This window comes from Monopterus albus, unplaced genomic scaffold (genome assembly GCF_001952655.1).
Source record: "Monopterus albus unplaced genomic scaffold, M_albus_1.0 scaffold23.1, whole genome shotgun sequence".
NCBI classification, from domain to species: Eukaryota; Metazoa; Chordata; class Actinopteri; order Synbranchiformes; family Synbranchidae; genus Monopterus; species Monopterus albus.
Genome location: NW_018127903.1, coordinates 2,883,618 through 2,886,226, shown reverse-complemented (window position 1 = coordinate 2,886,226; position 2,609 = coordinate 2,883,618). Strand labels below are relative to the sequence as shown.

General features: G+C 40.6%; 1 protein-coding gene across 3 annotated transcripts in view; it reads right to left on the bottom strand.

Annotated features, from left to right (window-relative positions):
- Positions 1 to 2,326, bottom strand: part of poc5 (POC5 centriolar protein homolog (Chlamydomonas)) — a 9,248-nt gene extending 6,922 nt beyond the window's left edge. Inside the window, exons 1-5 of one of the 3 annotated variants that reach the window (XM_020594290.1) lie at positions 2,174 to 2,326; positions 1,529 to 1,612; positions 1,166 to 1,319; positions 399 to 506; positions 51 to 244 (exon numbers count right to left, since the gene is read on the bottom strand). In XM_020594290.1, the coding sequence (XP_020449946.1) occupies positions 51 to 244; positions 399 to 506; positions 1,166 to 1,319; positions 1,529 to 1,612 (540 nt within the window). In that variant the 5' untranslated portion in view covers positions 2,174 to 2,326. The remainder of the gene's footprint in view (positions 1 to 50; positions 245 to 398; positions 507 to 1,165; positions 1,320 to 1,528; positions 1,613 to 2,173) is intronic. The other 2 variants (XM_020594289.1, XM_020594291.1) reach the window with 2 other exon arrangements.
- Between the last annotated feature and the right edge of the window lie 283 nt (positions 2,327 to 2,609).

Sequence of the window (2,609 nt, the reverse complement as noted above, 5' to 3'; positions counted from 1 at the left end):
AGAGTGTCAACATCTTCTGCTACAGTCCATGACTAACCAAGCAGACTAACCTTCAGGTTGTTGCTCCATGTGTCAAGAATGTTCTCCATCCTACTTATGTTCTCCTCTGAGATAAACATCTCTGTCACAGTAGATTCAAAGAGGTCAGGGCTGTTTGGCCGAGACCTCTCAGGTGCTGTCTGTAGCCTGTCTGAAGGAACGTTTGAGAGCATTGACACCTTGCTAGATAACCGACCCATCATATCTTTAGCAGGAGCACAAAGGAAAAAAGACAGAATATCATTAATAAATTACACAATATTACAACTTACTTGATGTTCTTAGTATTTCTAAGCTTGTCTGATGTTAAGAAAAATTCAAATTAATATAAATTTTGTTTCTTTTTTAATTAAATTTACCATGAGAGAGTCTTGATTGTGTGGAGGGCTCAACAATCAAGGAGGAACCTTGTGATGATCTCACACTCCTGCTAGAATGCCTCCCGTCTTCGGCTTCAGTGGCAGAATCTGACAGAAGACACAAGGGGAGGGAAGTCAGCAAGAGAGGCCAGCGGTAAATAGATAAAAAGGAACTGCTGCTAAAATGTTGTCATGGAATAAATGAGTAAAAGTGAAAGTACAATGTTATCAAACAAAACAAAATTTCAGAAAAGGTGATTGTGAAGTGAATGCTGAGTAAGACCAGCATGGGTTCTTGTCCAGGAATACATTTATGTCAATATCTTAATTAAATACTGCAGGGGGGGAGAGAAAGTCTGCACTCTAAAAAGCAGTACAGGCACAGCGCCAGAAGATCATTACCAATCTGCCCGTTTGTTTTTTACATCCCTGTGCATTACTGCACTAAAATCTCCATTGAGAGCTGCAGCTGGGGCTGGAGCTGGAAGGAGGGCCAGCTGATGGATTGTTTAAGATCTAGTAGGTATAATAGTGGAAAGAGATGGGGAGTACAGTCTTGCAGACTGATATCATATGTATCCTGACTAGACTGGTGTACAAGCTGATATACAAACATTACAGTTGTGATGCCAAATCCTTTTTGACAGCTGATCACTTAATGAGGGCAGCGTCTGGAAAAGCTCAAGTTGTGCTTACAGTACGTCTGCAAGGCTTAAAGAAATGTGTCTGCATGAATGTGGACTGCATAAAAGAGGAACCGATGGTACCTGCTAGGCGTTGCGATTTAGTGTCATCATTTCTCTGGGAACTCCGTCCCTCTGCAGACAGGTGTGAGGTGCCCATCTGATGCAAGCGAGCACTGGTGAGTGTCTCAAGCTTAGGTGTGACCACAGCATAGCGGAGGAGCTCCTCATACTCATCCTGTTGATCCATAAACAGTAAATGAGGAAAGAAAACCCTACTGGCTCATGTGTCCCTTACTAAGCTGTATCTTCTTATTTCTGTTTTAATCATCATCTCCAATTCCCCTAACTGACTCCACTATATGATGTGTTAAACAATGTTGCTGTGTCCCCAGGTGTGCACGATGTAAGCATAAAGACACATCCTGTTTTATTTTTTTTAATCACCTGAAGCTCAGAAGACACAGAACTTCCCGGATCTGAGTCTTTGGGCAGAACAGGACTGGTTATTTCCTCTTCCTCTGAGGACATCTAGATAAAGATATGCATGGAATGGCATTAGTTTAATGAATCACTACTAGCAACACAAGCTGGTAACGTGGTAAAATGTTCAGTACGTACTGGATACTTACGTACAGTACAGTATATGAATAGAAAACGTTTGCTTTTTTTTTGGTTGATTGCAGAACCCAAATCTGGCAGGGTGTTCAACTATTGGAAAATGTACGAAATTTGCAACCCTGCGTAGGACTATAGAGCTATAGAACTACAAAAAATGCCCCGTATGAAACTGGTCATAATTATGCAACTACAAAAATACAAACTGTACATTTTAGAGCATTCTAGCGACTATTAACGTTAACTAAACTTGCATAACAAACCTTGTCAACAGCTGACACCGTAAAGTCTCTACCGTCTGGTAGCATTAAATGAAGTTACAAAAACATTAGACACTGAAACACACACTTCCACTTTAGCCTCGAAAAAACACTATACGAAATGATAGTAAACAGTTTCACAGTGTCTGTTAACTTATACCAAGACATATACTAACAATGGCTGTGCATTAATATTGATTTCGAACATGTTTACCTGTTTTATATACCACTACAGGGTAATACACTTCTTCGTATCCGAAGTTAGTCGTCTGTTAGAAAATGCTTGCGTTACCGTTTCAAATCGATTGACTCTTCAACAACAGCCTCTCTGATTGGCTTCTGTTTCCGAAGCCTCATGCTAAACCGTCTCTGATTGGGTAAAATGTTTTCATGGCAATGGCAAGCCGAACAACGCTAAGATCACCAGCTGTTCCTGTGAGGTGGTCCTACTACAGCTAAAGTAAAGGCTATACATGAGTTTAGAGTAAGTCGGCTCGTTTACCTCAGTTTAATCATGGTAGTTTTCAGGCTCAAGAAGCCTTGTGAGGAATGCAGAGTGCTCTGACCACACATGATAAGTCATTGACTTCTGTCTTTTATCACATAGCCACTTCATCAACTTCTTTATATTGCATAATACAAACAAGCAG